The sequence below is a fragment of the Solea solea genome, chromosome 10 (assembly GCF_958295425.1).
Source record: "Solea solea chromosome 10, fSolSol10.1, whole genome shotgun sequence".
Classification (NCBI taxonomy): domain Eukaryota; kingdom Metazoa; phylum Chordata; class Actinopteri; order Pleuronectiformes; family Soleidae; genus Solea; species Solea solea.
In genome coordinates this window covers 4,485,460-4,501,806 of record NC_081143.1, presented here as the reverse complement: position 1 = coordinate 4,501,806, position 16,347 = coordinate 4,485,460, and the positions used below count along the sequence as shown (strand labels likewise).

The 16,347-nt window shown below is 39.9% G+C and overlaps 1 protein-coding gene across 1 annotated transcript; it reads left to right on the top strand.

The window, feature by feature from the left end:
• Positions 1-298: 298 nt before the first annotated feature.
• Positions 299-15,985, top strand: LOC131467350 (proline-, glutamic acid- and leucine-rich protein 1-like). The gene is made up of 6 exons (XM_058641200.1): positions 299-954; positions 5,469-5,513; positions 5,914-5,958; positions 6,862-7,009; positions 7,705-7,866; positions 9,101-15,985. The coding sequence occupies exons 1-6, from the start codon at positions 904-906 to the stop codon at positions 10,135-10,137; spliced, it is 1,488 nt and encodes a 495-aa protein (XP_058497183.1). The 5' UTR covers positions 299-903; the 3' UTR covers positions 10,138-15,985.
• The last annotated feature ends 362 nt before the right edge of the window (positions 15,986-16,347 follow it).

Below are 16,347 nucleotides of genomic sequence, written 5' to 3'. Positions count from 1 at the left end.
AACTGTTGCTTATTGAACCCAGCTACTTGTTAATGATCATATTGTATTGTCTCTTTTGGCTCATTATTGAATTTAATTATTTAACTGTTGAATGTTGATTGAGCGTTATACGTCTGGTTACATTGCTCCACCACAGCAAATCTATGGAGGGCCACAAGTGCCATAATTATGACAATATTATAATTTTATTTTATTTTAAATATTGTAAATTTACAAGAATAAAGTTGTGAATTTATGAGAATAAAAGTGGTCACAGAATATGAGGACCAGTCAAAATGTCCTCACTTCCTTAGGTTTTAGGTCCTCACAAAGATAGCCATACAGAAACACACACTCTCTCTGTCACACACACGCACACGTGTGTATGTTTTGGTGCTCTGGTGTGACGGGTCACCGGCTGACTGAAGCAGCCTCTGTGCGCCTGTTGCTGGGAGCTCCGGCCAATCAAAGCCGCTGCTGCTGCTGCGCTCTCGTGCAAGAAGAAGAAGAAGAAGAAGAAGAAGGAGAAGCATGACATCATGCTCAGCTCTGAGCGTCTCTGCAAAAAACAGCGGCTGAAACATCTCCGTTCGTCCCACGACTGCAAAGCGCAGTCGACGGCAGGCCGACGCGTCTGCGCTGTGTGAAAACAGCGTCCCTGTCCGTGCTACGCTTTAGATCCGGGAGACTGGAGCTCTGACTGGAGCCCGGTGTGCGCGAGCGGAGGCAAGGAGGGGCATCCGTCTGTCCGTCTGTCTATCTGTCTGTCAGTCTGTCCATACGTCCATCCGACAGACCGGGGGGAATGGCGGATGGCGAGGCTGGCGCGTCTGTGGAGTGTAGAGGGACAGTGGTGATGGAGGTTTAGCAGAATAACATCCGCAGTCTTATTTCCGTGCATAGCTTGGTTTTTCATCTTTGACCATGGATCCTGAGAATAAGCTGACATTCTGCCTCGGGCTGAAGGCGGAGGAGGTAATACACCACACTACCACACTACTACACCACTCTTCACTACACTACACTACACTACACTACACACACTGCATTGACTTCACCCTTCACTAAAGCATGATCCCTGCCCATAATCATAATACAGCCCCATCCCAACATTAACCACGATTCACATCCCAAATCCTCACTTTATCAGAGCCTCAGATGAAGAAATCAAAACAAGTACACACATACACACGTACACACAGGTAGCTGTCAACAGCTGGTCTTCAGTGACTGCAGCAGAGCAGCGTGTTTCTCCCTCTGCCTGTGTTGTTTGTGTTATTGAGACACTGTTTCCATCCTTTATTCTTTCTACTGTGCACAATGTTGCTCCATGACATGAAAAAACAAACCCCAACAACATCTGCTCCACTGCAGTGAATGGTTTGTCTCCAGGAAAGTCAGTCATGGTTCCCATGTGTTTGTTTATCAGTGCAAAAGATTGCCTGCAAGGCAAAGCATGTGATGCTGAGGTCAGTGGACAACATCCAGTGACACTGTCTTCCACTTCAGAAAGTAAGGAATCAAAGGCCATCATGTAGAATACATCTGTATAATCACATGCAAACAACAATAGTAAATGTTTAATACTCAAAAATATTTGATGCCTGTTGCTGGCTACAGTCACTCTATATTTTGTTGCTGCCTTGCCAATGGCTGTTTTTTGTGAAGTAATTATTCTGTATTGTTTGAGTGTGTGATGAGATTTTATTAAAGTGTGATTTAAAGAGTCTGGTTCTTGCTGTTTCACTGTTGGCAGACATGTTCTAATTATCTTGAATTCAGTCTGACAGTAAGTTACATTGAGTTGCACCCTGGTCCACATGATGAGAGCAGTTTGAATCCTTTATTTAAAATACATGTGAATACTATAGCTGAGTTTTTGTAAGTGTTATTGATACATTAGGAACACTGACCTCACCGTGAACCCCCACACTCATTGCTGTTCCCATAGACCCTACATGGGAGCTGGATACTGGCTCTCAGTGACAACATGGATGGCACCAGGGACAGAAAGAATCAGATTTAAGTCACTTACTAACAGCACTCTTGCTTGCCATTAGATACCCTCTAAAAACAGCTCACACCAAAGTCCATAGAGAAAATCATCAATTTTACACCAAAGCACACTGCAGTCGTCGCTCCACGGCTGGTTTCATGAGTAAATTAAAATATGTTATCTTGTGACTTTGGTGTTTGAAATCCTTTGTACAGATTTGCCTTACTGACACAAACTTATGAAACATGGCAACAGTAGTTCAACAGCTTCTGCATCTCTGCATGCTGAAAACACAGATGTTCTCTATGGACTTTGGTGTGCGAGAGTGAGTGGCTTCTAAACTTCAAGTTTCGAGTGTGAAGGGGCTTTCTAACAGCAACATAAAGTGGCAAACATCACACACACAGAGAACACCCCCCAATACACAGCATATAAAATATTCCATATAATAAATATTCAAGTTTTACACGGTCCACAAATGTGCATCAATTAGTCAGAAGTCACAAAAGAGTTAATCTTATGACTTTTGCACACTGCCCTTTATCATGGCCCTTAGATAGCTCTGGATTGTCCCATCAGTATAGTGAGTAAATGAATACACACACACACAACCAGTTCTTCCAGTGCATTGGTGCGCCCCCCCCCCCTCCCCCTCACCACTTCCTGTTAAGTAACTTAACTAATAGAGGGATCACAGAGAATTTGAACAAACTCAAACAAACGAACAAACAAACCAGCGCTCTCGTGCCCGAATCGCTCTGCGGGGTCTATGGAAACAGTGATGATTGTGGGGGTGCACTTGTTTAGGTCATGTTATCAGCTAGGTGTCAATATACAACCCCAATTTAAAAAAACTTAATAACTCTATAATCTTACAACTTTCACTAATATATAGTGTTTTATCAATGTCATGGCGGCCTCTTATTAAATGCTTTCGTGAGGTGTCGTAGGCAGGAAGCAGGCGAATGCTCATAGCAGCAACTGACAGGAAGTTAGCCTGAAGTTAGTTATTCTGACGACATCTTATCGAATCGAGTTTCTTATGTAACACTATGCAACATATGCAACTTTCCTGTCACCAGCTTGTATCCAGGCTCTCAGATAATCTATTTAGTGCAGTTCTGTTGGGAGCTTCAGGGGCGTCGGGTGGAAATCATTGGTGGTTAGTTTGTGGTCTCAGGGGAAACCTGAATGAGCTCTTCACACTCGCACACATATAGTCAATGATGTGTGGTGGGCTTACCACAGGAACTCCACATCCATGTCAGAGCATTTCCCCTCCTGACTATGACTAGAAACTCTATTATATGTGACAGCTGCTTTGATCTGGAGCCTCGCACATATTGGGGGTATACAGAGTTCAGGAGGTCTTGAATGTATTCAGTGTGAACTGTGAAACATTCAGTCGATCCCCCTCCCCTTGTTTTTTTTTTGGCCTTATTTTGTTGGGTTCTTGAATATTTACGTTGTGTGTTAATATAGCACACAACGTGTGGTTTCCTAATGTTGTGTTAAAGACGTGGCAAAGCACAAACCCGACCTTTGACCACGTCTTACCACAATAATGTGTGTTATATATCAATAGTGGATTCTGAAAGTTAATACAAAAGGGCAATGTGTGGCTTATACAATTGCCTTGCAAATCTAAGGGCAGTACAATGAGGGCAATTATCTCATAAAAGCTATGTATAATACATTAAGCACTTAAGCAACAGTAACTTTACATTAGGTTCCCTTAATAACTTGAAACTCATGGTTCCTTCTTCCTGGTTTGATTTGCTACATCACATCACTTTCTGCTGCTTCTTATTTTTTGGATATTGTTGCTGTTATTTGTTTCTTGTTTTGTTCTGTATGTACAGTACTTAACATATTTATTAGACCACCTGTCATAAAAACATAAATGTTTTATGTTAAGTCCTTCAAAAACGTAAAATGTTATAGTTATTTATTTGGCAAATAAACTGAATTCACCTTTTTTATACTCACATTTGACCTGACTCACTAGGCTTCACTGAGAAGTCAGAAATTAATCAAGCATAACATTTAACCATTTAAACTCAAAAGTAAATAACTATAATTTGACATTATAACCAAGAAATAATGTGCTTTACTATTTTTTCAGTTTTTTTGTGTAAGTCACTTTAATAATTCACAGTTAACAATTATTATTATTATTTTAGCATTAGAAATATAATTTTGGTTAAAGCACTTCTACATACTGGTGTATTAACCATTACAGAAACATGATTGAAAAAATGATTTTGATTATTGCCAGAGCTGTTAATGTAGGGCAGCTGTGGCTTTGGATAGTGATAATAAACCTGTTAAACACTGTAAATTAAATTAGCAAATGGGTTTAATATTACATATTGATGTTCATGCAATATTCCCACTCAAGTAAATAGTAATAAAAAAAATAATAATAATAATAATAATAATAAAAACATCTATAAGCCAAGAGATACTTCAGTCTCAGAGCAGCATGTGGAACTGGCTGCTTTATGAAATTTGGCTTTAAATGTTGGTATTTTGGCAATTAATGGCTGTTTACACACACACACATGTGTGTGCATTGGTTGCCATGACTTCAGAGGACATTGCATTGACTTACATTCATTTCCTGGAGAATTACTCTAACCTTAACCACAATTACTACTGGTCTAATCCTAACCCTGACCTCAGCCTGACTTGAAAATAGGATATTTGTCACCATAATGTGACTGTGTTAACAGATTTAGGTCGCCACAGCATGAATAATACCAGGTACACACACACACACAGCAGTTGAGAGCCAGCATTGTTGACATGTTGAATGCATGACCAGAGGAGTTCTCACTGGCCCTCATGTGGAGGATAAAGTGGTAGGTGGTTGATTCCAAGTACTGTAAAAAGAAAGGACAAGATCTTTATGTCGTTATACAACTGAAATTGCAAGGTCACATAGATGGTTGATCAGAGCGGCTGCGAGTGAGCGCGCCGCCACACAATGGACCAACCTGACCGAATATTCTATCAATCATACATGTTTTGATGGTGGGAGGAATCAAACCCAACCCTTCTTGCTGTGAGGCAACATTGCTGACCCACGACTCCGCCGTGCATTTGTGTCTACAGACTGTTCAGACCACACAAACTATTTTTAAAATAGATAAAGTTTTTAATTCTGTTTCACAGTAATACATGCACTGAGCACATAATTAATAAATAATAAATACTGAAATGTGTGTCTTTGCTGTGGTGAAGGGCTGAGAACATATACACGAGAGTTTCTGGGCATTGGTGTCTAACAGGGAAACAAAAACCTGATTATTCTATGCCATTGACCTTCCCATCTCTTGTGTGGCAGTCAGCGACATCAGATTGGAACATTTAGTTGCTCGAAAATGGTGTGGGAACACATCATTCGGTGCTGCAGATCTCTGTTCTTTGTATTTTCTTTCTGTCTCACTGCTCCATCTTAACCAGTGTCCCCATGTCTGTGTCTCTGCAGATGACCATGTCCCTGCAGGGGCTGCACGGCACCGAAACAGCTACGGTACGGAGCTCGACCTTCATCCGCTACTCAGTCTGTGATTCCCCAGGATAATGTAACACTGACAGCATGAGTGAGAAAAGCCTTCGAGCGTAACCACTGTGGTTGCTATGGCAATTCATAATTATTTGTTAGCACTCCAGAGTCTTGTGTGTGGTAACTATGTACATAGAACAGATTTAGCAGCCTCCTCTTGCTGCATTAGTACTGCGAGTTATGATTCTGCCGAAGAGCCTGAGCTTGTCCACACACTTTCTTTCTGAGCATTGTCATTTTTCATCCTTTTTAATGACGTGTCAAACACCTAATATTTAATGTCTGCGTCGTGTCCTTCACGGTGACTCGCTAATTGACTAGGATGGAAGTGTAAAATTCACCGAGGTGTTTTCATTTCTTGTTTTAGGCTGCTGTTTCTCAGAAGGAGGCAGACACTCGCACAGTTAATAAGGTGAGATTTGCTTCTCCAAACCTGTAGCTGATAAAATAATCTCTAAGATTTCCACAGTAATCAATATTACGGATTAATGTGAAGAGAAAATGCATTTGTCACCCTCCACAAAGCATTTAAGCATCTTTCAGTCGTCCATTGTTTTGTTTATGTTCAGGCTCACACCAAACCTGTTAGTTAGTAGTTTGTTTATATTAAAATTAATTTGGGCTCCGTTCCATTTAGCTTTCACACTTTCAGGGCCAGCGCCACCATTAATATGATCAGTAACACCTGTGCTTCTCCTGCTAAAACATGTCAAAATGTTGATCAGTTAATTCAAACCAAGATTGTAAGTGTATGTGTACACTTATTGGCCACTTTATTAGGCACACATGATATCTATTAGAAGCAGGTGGCAGGGGTGGCACCTGCAGAGTTCTTCTGCTGCTGCAGCTCATTTGTTTCAGTGTGTGTTGTGCATGCACACATGGTATGACGTGATTACATGATTTTGACCTCTGACATTAACCCAGCCTGTTGCTCGCTGGTCATTTTCTCCCACATGTGAAAATCCCAGTCGATCCGAAGTTTCTGAAACACTCTGACCAGCCTGTCTGGCACCAGTAACACTCTCCATGTGGTTCCCCATTCTGATGCATGGTGTGACCTTCAGCACGTTGCCATGGCCACGTCTATAGGTGTCATATATATCATGATGTGACCATAAGTATGAATATTCAGTCAGGTAATAGCAGAGAGTCTATCTTCTGTTTAAAAGCTCAGGATTCAGCTTCTCTGAGTAACTGAGTCGTCCACCAAAGGGAAAACAACACCAACCGTGACAGCTTCAGTTGTGCAGGAACACACGATATGTCATATCAACTGTGGATATATGTTGTCATGTGGTGTTTTGTCCACTAGGTGGTGAAGCAGCACCCGGGGTCTGGTAGCCAGCCTGTAGTCAGCCCCAAGTACTGTCCCGGTGTGAACAATAACCCTGGTTACCTGTGTGAAACTGGACACTGCTGTGGAGAGACGGGCTGCTGTACCTACTATTATGAACTCTGGTGTGAGTCAACTAATTGATTACTGTGTCACTGCCATAAACTGGGACAGAGAAGTAGACAACAGAAATATGATTTATGCTGACTCTAATTACTTTTCCCTTAGATCACATTTGAACTTATAGAACATTAAATCTTATTTATTTAATGTTTTATGTTTAATGTTGACCTTTATTGCAATATAACTATTAAGACATTTTTGGGGGGCTTTTTTTTATGATATTGTATTATAAATTCTATATAATAGAATTTTTTAACTCCACAAGGAGATAATATTTTTTTAGCCATATTTGACTTTCTGGGATCAGCATAACTCAAAAGTTAAAAGAGGGATTTGGGTGAAATATTCTGGGGATGTAACCCATTAGAAGAAACATTTTGATGGTGATCTGGATGTGGATTCAGAATTTCTGACAGCGTTTGTTAACCCTGCGAGATGTGGGAGTGTATTGATGATGCATAACATAAACACCTACTTTAGCCCACCTATTGTTAGGTAGTTAAAATAGAATTCTTATTTAAATAAATTGACATAAAACACTGGGCAAATATCAATGACGTACATATTTTGGTATCTCTCTGAGCAAAAAAATGTTAAAATTAGGAAAAGAAATATCTAAAACCACCTATTATAGATGAGAACCTTGATGTTTGTCTTCATAGTTCTAAATATTTGGGTTCATTTTCTGTTTCTCCTCAGGGTTTTGGCTCTTGTGGACGGCGCTGATCCTCTTCAGTTGTTTCTGCGCTTACCGCCACCGCAGAGCCAAGCTGAGGGTCCAGCAGCAGCAGAGACAGAGGGAGATCAACCTGATCGCCTACAACGGAGCCTGCAACTACCCGTCCTCAATGCTCGACCTCAGTATGTTGACTTCAGCACACATTTCAGTCAAAGTTGTTGAAGGCCTAGTTCTACACACAGGTAGCTGCAAATATCTGCAAGTGTTTTCAGTTATAAACGACGCCCAGGTCGAATACAATAACGAGATGTTATATTACATCAGCCACACTACGTCAAAAGACACATTAGATAATAAATGTCTGTTATACAGAAAAGAAATCGTTAAAAAACGAGTGAACTCTGAATCACTTCATACACGTGATGAACTGAGGATGTTTAAATGGACAAAAAAAAAACACCTGAATGCAGCATATTTATGTACAGTGACGAGACACGACTCTGCTACATATACAGTATGTGTGTTTATACACAGTTAATATTTGTCTCCTGATTTCTTGTGTTGCAGAATGTTTCTTTTTAAAAATGTACTACAAAGATATTTTTTCGTTTAAAAATATGATGTTCAGTAAACAGCTGGTTGCTTGTTGGTTCAAATTTTCAGCTAAGGATCGATACACATTTTGTACTTTAGTAACTTTTTAACCAGCCTGTGGCTCAATATGATGTATTTTAATATATAGTGGGGGGTTTGGATGAGATATATTTGATATGTCAATATTTCTTTTTGGGAGATTTGAAAGTATCAGTTGCCAATTTCCAAAAGTATTTGAAGTTCTGTTTCACTGTTTTCTGCAATCCAGGCTTTTGAAAAGACAAACAAATGTTAATTTGAACGCTCACATTTGTGCTGTGTCCTGTTTTGAAAGTGAACAAAACTAAAACACTTTATTTTTTGTATTTATTATCAATTTTCTATATCTGTAAGTCTATTTGGCCTGATAGTATTTATTTTTCATCAGCAGGGGGCGCCATATGTAGCAGTTATCTAAGAACAAACACACTGATGTGCATGTAATGTAATGCTGTCCCATTTAACACACATAATATGCAGTATGACTCAAGAAAAGAATTTCACAGTTGATTATACTATTAAATACATGCAATACTTCAGATAATAGCATATAGTATAAAAATACTATATATATTACTAATTTACAGTGTAATATATTAATAAAATGGTATATGTTATACGAATAAGCAATATCAGGATTTATACTGTAGTTTCACAGTTAATACGTCTTCTTTTTTCCTTCTAGTATTTTAAAGTGATTTGTTTTCTGTTAAAAAGTGTAGCATCTCTACAGTCTTATCAGGAGCTGCTGTCTCATCTGAGCCGATGTTTCTTTCGCTGCAGGTTTTCTGGCTTCCTTCAAGTTGCCGTCCTACGAGGAGGTGGCTGCGCAGCCCTGCACCCCTCCTCCGCCTTACAGCTCTGTCTTTGCTCTGCAGGCTGGTACCATGGGGGGGCCTAGCTCCTCTTTCCCCCACTATCACCATCACCGTAACCCCTGCCCCCCCTATCCGGACCCCGGCCCCAGTGGCATGACTTCTTCCCAGAGCTCTGACAACTACACCAGCTGCTCCTGCGAGTCGTGCTCCCTCACCTCCCCTTCAAGCACCTCCTTCTCCGTGCAGGTGACCGACGAGACTTACGACAGCAGCCACATCTCCACACCCAGTGAGGTAGGAGGCGACTGTGCCATTATTCCAAGACTAGGGGCCACTTACACACCAACACCGTCCCCCCCACTTCCATCACAACCTGATGTCATACCTGCAGCCAGTCCAGATTTCCTCCCCGTGCAGACACGTCCCTCTAATGGCAGTGAAGGAATCTCACCTCCAGCTTCATCCCTTTCTCTTCCATTACACTCTCATTGTTCACCTTCTTGCCTGCCGCTTTCTCCCCTCATCCTCTTATCTTCCCTCCCGTCTGGTCAAGTCCATCCTCTTGTCCTCTCAGACCCGCTTGGACCCACCGCAGTCCAGGGCGAGAAAGGAGATGCGGCCTCACCTCACGGTCCGACACCCAGGGCCATGCCGCTGCCCCCTAAACATGTTCTCCTCTCCTCAAATATGGCTGTGTTCACGCGTTGCAACAGCAAAGAAGAGCAGAAGCAAGAGAAAGAAGAGGAGGAGGAGGAGGAAGACGAAGATGACGAGGAGGATCATTTCCGGCACCGGCGACTCACAGGTGACTCAGGCATTGAGGTGTGTCGCTGTCATGTGAAGAGAGAGGATCTGGAAGAAGAGGAACTGCAGAAGGGGCATTTGGGGAGAGGAGAGAAAGAGGCCGTGAAGGGGGAGGAGATGGAAGACGTGCTACACGACAGCATGGACTGTTCCCGTCGAGTGAAGGCCAGCGGGCAGCTGCCTCTGCTGGACGATTGAGCTGAGCAGCGTGGCAGCATCTCCTCATCCTCTGGTGTAATCCAGACGACCTGCAAAGCCATTGTCACTGTGGAGGCCTCGTACACTGACGGCCAATGAGAAGTATTAAAACAAGACGGGGGGAGGGGCTACTGTAGAAAGGTTACAAATCAAAAGACAGGATGAATGGAGCCTCTTGTTTTCTTTGGGTTCTGTTTCAGACCTTAAAGAGGAAGGTTTTGTTTATTTCAGTTGGCCGAGTTGTTTAGAGGTTCAGGAGAAAGTCTCTTCTCTTTCTCTTTCTCCATCATTTTCCTGCATGTTAATCAAATCAAATCTTTTACACGTAGCTTAGTGTCAGTGTAACACCAGCCCTCCACCGTTGACTTTGTATCTCTCTGCTTGCTAAATCTTAGCTTTTTTTTCCCCAGAGAAACTCCTCAAAGTTGGTGGTTGTCAACGGTTGATATATCAGAAGCGGAATGAAAGTAGGATAATGACAAATGGAATCTACTTTATAGACTTAAAAGCTACTTTTCTAGTTGCTTTCATATTTGTTGTGTGTATGTATATATATATATATATATATATATATATATATGTATATATGTATATATATATATATATAATTACGGATTGTTTCACAGTTAGTGCCGAGTGAATTTCAACAATCTGAGAAGCTGAGAAGTCAGCCTGTGGTTGAACAACATATGCAAAGTAAGATGTTCTTTCACTTTGAGGCGTTTGGAACCACAACTGTGTATATATATGTATGTATATATATATATATATATATATATATATAGTGTAGCAACAGCAGGATAACGGTGTACTCAGCATTATTTCCATCATCCCACACTGTTTGATCAGCACAAAATACACTGATTATCATAATAGATATTTTATTTTATTTTGAAAAGAGCAGCTTCAACAATATACATATGTTTGTATAAATAAATATATATATATCTATATATATATAGATATATATATATATATACATATATATCTATATATATATATCATTTCACTCTACTGTCTTCTAACTTCTTGAAAAACTTCGGCAAGTTTGCATCCACGAAATAGAAAGATTCCTTTGTTGTAGAGTGACTTTTTTTCATTCACCAGCTCATTAATCAGAGGAAATATTGACAGAAGGAAACTATAGTGATTGATTTAAGACGTGTGTGTGACTTTTTTACAGCGCGTCTCCTGTTGCTCTCTTAATTAAAGGGGATGTAAACATCGATCAAAATGTATGGGTGGCAAAGCTTTACCGTGATATAATGATGATATGTATAGATGTATGTATAGACTGTTAAAGGTCCAGTGTGTAAGAACTGGTGACATCTAACGGCGAGATTGCAGATTGTGATAGCATAACAGAGAGGATGCAATCTTCTTTAATTGTGTAGCAAGTTTCTGCCTCAAAATGCCCGCTCTAGCAGGTTTGTCCACTCGGGCTTCTGTTGAAACATGGTTTCAAGTTTCAATTTCTGCCATCGAACCCTCCTAGATCTTGCACACGGGACCTTTAAATAAATATACTGTGTAATTAGCAGACTGTTTGACCTTGGATGTAAAGTGTTTGAACTGTTTCCTGGTTGGTTACTGCCAAGTTTGCAAGGCAGTGTAGGTCAGACATGGACGGACTGTTAAGTTTTTATAAGGCAGGAACTTTAAACCTCATCGTGGATCATGAAAATGCCTGGAAAAGTGTCCAAAAACTGCAGCAAGGCAGATTTGATGGTTGTTTTTTTTTTGTTGATGAGGTGTTAAATATACATAGAGTGATGGTTTAAAGCCACCGTTATGACGCATTTTTTTGAGTACCGCTGTGTGGGAATGCTTTTCTCCAAATGTATCCTGTGTTTGTATAGTCTCTGCCCCAGAAGGTGGAGTGTGATACCGTTGACTGGTGCTCTGTTAGGATTACGAGGATTTAGTCTCAGTGCTTTGAAGGCATGACACACGTGCGCTCACTTGTTCCATCTCAGAACAAAATGTACTGGAATCCCATTTCAGATGTATTTGTCTCGCTGTGGTTTGTGTGAGACAGACGTCTCTGAAGGTTCTTGACTAGAGGAGCCGTCGCTGTGTCCTTGGAGAAGTCTTAGCCTCGGCTCAGCTCCACACCTTTATTTGTCAAAGACAGCTCATGCTTGTTTGTGGACTCTGAGAAGAGTGTGCCTCTGGGGTGTGAGTAGGTTTGTATTGCAGTTTGCTCTTTTTTCATCTGGGTCTTCTCTGTCCAAAGCTCTTGTGCAGTGACTCACGGGTGTGTTTCAGAGGAGACGCCGTTGTCTTCTCTGCGCTGTACATATTTATCTTAGAGCTGCTGTCAGGGATGTTGTCGTTTTGACTCATGGGCACACAGTATGTACGTGGACGCTGCATTAGCTGCTGGAGAATGCGTCAATGTTGCTGCCATCTTGGGAGTGGAAGTAGGAATGAGAAGGATGCAGACATAGCTGCCCTTTTTAAACAAGAATCTGGGGAATTAGTAGCCTACTGCACTTATTTTATACAATAAAATTATTGTAATTTTCTGTCATTGAGTATGAGATGAATATACAGTGCTTAACAAATGTATTAAGACACCATCCAAACCCTAAACTTACACCTTTGGTTATTATCAAACTCATTGTGATGCTTCTGTAATGGTTAATACACCAGTGTGTAGAAGCTCTTTAACCTAAATGATATTTTTAATGCTAAAATATAGTTATTATTGTTATTCATGATAATCCAAAATGATTGTTTTACAAAAAACAAACAAACAAATTGCTCAAATTCAGGTTTAAAAAGGTGAATTCAGTTTGTTATTTGCCAAATAAATATCAAAAATGGTTTAGTTTTAATCACGTTTTTGAAAGATTTCTAACATGGTGTAATACATGTGTCAAGCACTGCACATGATTAAACATATACAAGATTCATCCAGATCAGATAAATGTCAAAGATAGTGTGTTTTATTCTGAAAAAACACAGTTTCCTCATCTGCTTGCACTGGTTTATAGGGCGGACTTGCCCTTACCAAGATGGCGGACGCTGTGACGCGTCACTTCTTGTCTGTATGTCGCCTCATGAGCACGTTTAGTGAGGGTTCGCGTTTATTAATGGACAAATGGCCTAAAGTCACAAGCAGAGAGGACACACACACACACACACACAGAGAGGGAGGGAGGCCATTTTGTGCTTTTTGTGGTGCTCTGTCTCCTGATTGGATAAAATGTGATAACTATCAAGTTTCTCCCAGACTAAGAGACTGAGACTGAGAGTGTTGTGTCACTGAGTGAATCCTCTAGATTTAAAATGACTGTTGGAATATAGAGCTATTTAACACATATTTTTAATGAAAGTACTTCACTGACAGCAGCTTTATTTAATTAGATTCAAATAATATTTTTACATTCAAAGTATATGGTGCCTATAGGTGAAATAAAAACAATTAGACTTTGACTTTGGGTTTGGCATTCTCTCGTTTAATGCTGCTATGTGAACGTTGTGTGTGTTTCCTGTAAATGATGTACATAGCCATACGTCAACATGGGCAGACATTTTCTAACAGTGCTTGGCAATCTCTGCATCAAATATTTACAGTACATGTGAGACTTGCAACAATAGTATTTAGCAATAGTATTCACACTTTTTTCCTTATTCTAGTTAAGGCTGGTTGACAGGAAATTAGCTGTTGTGAAAAAGACATTTACCTCTTCATTAGTAATCGATGAGCTGTGCTGGGCAGAGGCCCTTGATTGTACATGACACAGCATTTTTGATGCCTTTGGCTTAAGGTTTCTCCCAAGTGCAAACTCAGAATTTCTGATTTTTACCGTAGCGATGGTTTGTGCCTCTTGTGTTTTAACATTACATTCAACGATACTTCCATATTCTTAAAATTCCCTTCTGTCTATCGGGATAATTGAATTAAATATAAAATAAACACCCTGATGCATTATATAAAAGATATTTAGACCTTTTTATTTAGAACTTTTTCCAGCTTACATTTTTTCCTGCACCAATATGGTAGAAATTAGGCATGCCTATGCTCTAAAAACAATTTTTTATTCGAAAATATTGACATTTGCCACAGATTTATACATCCCAGCTTGGGAAACAAATCTTGAAAGGCCATTCACACACAAAATATAATTTTTTTTTTTTTACTAATTTCCAGAGATAAATGTGTTATTCAGGAAGTTGGGATTGTAAAAAAAAAAAAAAAAGAAAATTGACAAGAAGTCGATGTCAAAGTCACTTCCTTCAAAGAAAATAAAAGCCCTTCTCTGCTCTTAACTATTTCTGTCAAGTTTTATCGATAAAAGATCTGAATTTTTTTTTTAAATAGTTAAATTTAACCCTGACTCTGTAATAGTAAACAAACGGCAGCATCGTAATGATTTGAAGTTTATTCTTCATTTGACCAAGTGGGACAAAAAATGGGTGCAACTGCCCTTTAAGTTGAACGATTGATAACATTTGGTTTCCTCTTGAGTATTTAGGTTTGTAATAATATTCAGGAGCAAAATTCTCATCTTTTATTTTGAGAAAGTTCCAACAAATGTGGTTTGCCTTAAACTAAAAGTCAGAATGAATTGCTGTGGTGTTTTGCAGCTCGTGCTTTTTTCCCTTTATTGATTTATTGAACTGGATCTGGCCTTGTATTATAGTTTAAGCCCATGTTTGTTGGCCATAATTGCATGTGTCACTATACGAATCTAAATTCATTCACATATTTTAATGACAGGGAATAGAGTTGTGACTTTGGAAAACAGCTAAAAGTCTGTTATTGTGCAGTAAACGTATTTTTTTATTCAGACGAAAATTTGGAAACCACTGGATTTAATGTAGTTATTTTTCCTTTTTCCCAAAAGAGGATTGAGTATAAAGTGACACACAAGGAGTCTGATCCTCACCCTGGACTCTAACTTCACATCAAAGCCAAACTGAGTTCACTGTATATGGAACTACTTTAGTTTAGCAGCTACCGTGTGCAAACAAACAAAAATGCCCAAACTCTATCCTCATCGCCTCTGTAGGCCAACGCCTGATACAAGACTGTTACCTTGCTGGGTTTTGACTGCAAAGGACTGTTTACTTTTTCCTTATGAAGATAGTATTTGCTCTATATTTGTACTGACTTAATTTTGTAATGTTAAGAAAATGATCAACAGAATCAAACACACAAGAGAACCAATGCACAATGGTACGGCTGAACTCGTTTGCCAGGAAAGGGCAAAAAACATCCGACCCTGCTGATTCAGGATAAGTCATGACTGTTTGGAAACAAAGTATTCTCCTTTTTACTCCTGCAGCTGTGGGACTGCAGGATTTATAGCAGTATCTTTATGTGACTGTGTGTGCATTAGTTCAGGTGAATATAACTACAAAGTGTGGTGTTCTTTGAGGGTATCTTTGTGCAATTGTACTTGCGGCTCTTCAGTGTGTCGTGTGTATGTGTGAGAGAGTTCTTGTCAGCTGTGTTGTTGTGGTATTAAAATCATTGTTGCTTATTATCAGGCCAAAGTTGAGTGTTGGTATTTGTTAACATGATATTTGTCAAGATGAACATCCCAACATTTTTAGGCCATTTGCGAGTTGATCAAGTTGATTTTGTATCTTGGTGTAGAGCATAAAGATTTAACTGATGTATATTTCAAACAAAGAGATGATCGCACATTTTTTGGAGGTTATTTTTTTGGTGGCACAGCTTTTGGTGCTTTCTCGGACGGTGGGGTGTTTAGGTTTCTTCCATTTGAGTTTGACGCTCTTTGGGATTCTGTCATGTTGGGCCCTGACATCTGTGCTACTTTATTCAACAAAAGCTGTGGATTTTGTGTCAAAATAAATGATAAGTGCTACCAAACGCATGTCTGTGCTTCTGTGAACACGATCTGTAGCACTGAAATACAGAATAATGGAAGAATGGCTAACTTTTATTTAGGTGGGGGATTCGCTGAAACCACCCACTCGTGAGTAGCTGTCACTGCCACATTCAGGATGAATCATCAGGCTGCACTCACTCTGAAAGCTTCGTCTTCTTAGGAATAAACCACTAAAAGAATCAGTATGCAGTCCAGGATTGGCACTCTCTGACAATCACTACGTAGCATATAAGAGCGCAGCATGCATGCCATCTAACAGGTGCATTAGCAAGACCTCTCCTTTCATAATGTTCTTATCAAATGTAATCATTTGCTGCCCTGCAAGAAACACTGCATTTTTTTT